The sequence below is a fragment of the Poecilia latipinna genome, unplaced genomic scaffold (assembly GCF_001443285.1).
Source record: "Poecilia latipinna isolate Pla-1442-1.1 unplaced genomic scaffold, P_latipinna-1.0 Scaffold273, whole genome shotgun sequence".
NCBI classification, from domain to species: domain Eukaryota; kingdom Metazoa; phylum Chordata; class Actinopteri; order Cyprinodontiformes; family Poeciliidae; genus Poecilia; species Poecilia latipinna.
Window position 1 is genome coordinate 231978 of NW_015112889.1, and position 2990 is coordinate 234967.

Genomic DNA, 2990 nt, shown 5'->3' on the forward strand with positions numbered 1-2990 from the left:
CAAATCTGGAACAACTTCCAGAAAACTGCAAAACTGCCGAAACACTGAGTTCCTCTAAATCGAGACTAAATACTAACCTATTTAGAACTGCCTTTGATTAATAGTAAATGAACACTGATCAATACATTTGCTGGATGATTTTCATTTCAACAAAATGGAATGTTTATTTCATATTTCATAAGTGGTGACTGTTTTATGTTTTCATGATGTAAATCACTTTGAACTGCCTTTTTGCTGAAATGTTCCATACAAATAAACTTGACTTAAACTTTACTAACCCTCACTAGTCTTACTCTAAACCAACCATTGCAGGTAAATGCCTCATGCTGGTCCCCACAACACAGTATGTGCAAGGAAAATGGTCAAAAACAAGGCCACACACACACACACACACACACACACACACACACATTGTGTGTCTCTCTCATGCCAGACACAGCTGTGAGCATTTACATTTTGGTGGTAATCTCTCGGCTCTCCTCATAGACACGTGTTATCCATGACTGTGAGCCCTGCAGCCCCCAGTAAAAACACATTAATGTTCATTTAAACAGTACAAGCCTTTCAGTTGGAGCCTGAGGGCCACTATCATCTCTGCACAGCTGGATGGTCACTACATTCAGAGATACAGTTTAACTCACACACACTGCAGACGCTGGTGATGCCATTTTTTTCTTTTTTTTAAATAATTTTTTGCTGTCAAGATAGTCATGATTGAACTGTGCTGTTAAGGTTTTTCTAAATGATTTATTCTTAATTTATTTATTGATTTATGAAACAAATACACATTGAGCAACTTCTATTTTAAAAATTGTTTTGATCTTGAACTATCAGCACCTTTTACCACGTACTTTTACTCTGACTTGATTATTTTTTTTTGAATGGCTACTTTTTTTTTTTTTTTAGCTTTACTTGAGTAAAAATATTCTGTAGTAGTACTTGATTACAGTATTTTGGATTCTCTCCCCACCTCTACAAGAGACAAAAGTTGGACAGAAATCTTAATAACTGGACCTCATTGAGTTTGAATTAAATACCAATGGAATAAAATACAAATACAAATTGGGATAGCCCAATTCAATGGCGCCCTGTCCGATAATGGATGACGTCGAGGCGGTGGCTGAGGGGGATCCTGTGTTTACGGTGCGCGGGCCCTTTAAGAGAGTCCCGTGTTTCCATTGGCACGGTGACGTCAGAGCAGCGAAGGACTTCAGCCTATCCTCTGCTAACGGTGAAGGCTACGGTCCTGGCACGGCGTCCAGCTTCAGGAGGGGGAGTTTTTTACACAGCTCAAAAAGGTTGGAAAGCCTTCCCCGCTGAAGCCATCCAGGCGCTCACCGTGGATTAAAACGGGAAACTTTTCACGATGGCCCTGAGCGTGGAAAAGTAGCGCGAGACGCAGCCGCCGCCGCCGCAGAACACGGAGCCTCTGTCACCGCAAGCAACAACTCCTGGTTAGATGCACGACCACTGCTGAGGAGAGAGGAGAAAAAAAATATGCTCCAGCCGAGCCTCCGCAGCAGCAACAACCCCGGCTTCAAGCGCAGGTTCCCCGCGTTTTAACCGCTTTCCTGAACACAGCCGTCGACCCTCCTCCTGGTTCGTTTCAAGCGCCTCTTTGAGCCTACAAAGTCCGCCGTCAGAGTCTCCCCTGCCGAGCCTCCTGCACCCGGAGAACCATGATGGCAAGAAGGACAGCAGAGCTGGGCGCAAAAATACTGCTGGTGACAGCCAACGTTGGATCCCTGTTCGAAGATGTGAGTGTCTCTGTTGATAAACACACTCAGTGGTTTTTGTTCCCCCCCCCCCCACGCAGTCCACGCTGTGTCCAGGTTATGCTACATAACGTGTGATGTTGTCACGACTCGGACCGTTATAGTGTCACCTATATAGGCGTCGCCGGTTTCCCAGGACACATGTCCCAGGATGTACATGCACTCTGGTAAATAAAATGTTGCGACATTTGAAGAAAAAAGCATGTAGAAATCTACTTTAAATATAAATCTTGTAGCTTAAGTAGAATATATATGCAGTAGCTCTATGCTTCTGCAAATAAGTCGCTAAAATGTACACTAACCGTTCAGATAAATGTAGAGTATGGATATCCAAAAGAAGACATATAGCTTAAGAATTAGACCACATTTAATACAAATTTTAAGAAGTAATCAAACCTTTTCTTTCCATTTCTATACCTGGTCTAGCTGTTTTGAATGTTTTTGTGGGTTTGCGGTATGATTAGGCGATATGGATTTAAAGTTATTGCGATATTTTGTGGTATAATTGATAAAAGTGACGACACAAACTATTTAATTGTTTTAGTTAACTGGCTGTGAGTGCAATGCAGCCTCACAAGAACAAATACTGCTCTTAGAAAGCATAGCATTTGTAATATGCTTCTTTAAAAAAGTGTGTTTACTATCACTAAAATGCACACATTTAACCATATGCTCATATTTATTGAAACATCTTTATTGATCAAATAGTGGAGAAAAATTCTAAACATAACAAACTTGAGCATATGGACAGTTTTAGGGGGTTTTAAACATCATAGATCAGAACTTATTGTGACAACAATAAATCAAAATCTTATCATGATAAGAAATTTATCACAATAAATGGTAGACGATACAGTTTTCAGCATATTGACAATATGTGACACTGGTAAACTCAATTTATACATTAAGATAGTTTAAAAAAGGAAATAACTTTTAAGCAACATTATACATCACTCTGAAGACACTAGTGAAACAAAAACATTTTTTTTGTATTTTAGATTTATCTGCTCAAATATAAATTAAATTTGTATTAAATCTGTATATTTTTAAGGGGTTCAAACTGTTGCTTTATTAAAAAAAACAGACAGGCAATATTCCATATTTTCTTGCTTCATCTTTTATTTTCTTATTTTTTACCACTCTTGACTTATGGTCTGGGGACGAATAAAATCATGTCAAGGGCCACAAATGACCCCCGACCCACAGCTTAGACCA

The 2990-nt window shown here is 39.6% G+C and overlaps 1 protein-coding gene across 3 annotated transcripts in view; it reads left to right on the forward strand.

Annotated features, from left to right (window-relative positions):
- inpp5a (inositol polyphosphate-5-phosphatase A) overlaps nt 1–2990 on the forward strand; it is a 220012-nt gene that overhangs the window by 47316 nt on the left and 169706 nt on the right. Inside the window, exon 1 of one of the 3 annotated variants that reach the window (XM_015033582.1) lies at nt 1207–1757. The exons of the other annotated variants lie outside the window; for them this stretch is intronic. Coding sequence (XP_014889068.1) covers nt 1680–1757 — 78 coding nt within the window. The 5' untranslated portion in view covers nt 1207–1679. Of the gene's footprint in view, nt 1–1206; nt 1758–2990 lie in introns of those variants that run through there. 3 annotated transcript variants of the gene reach the window in all.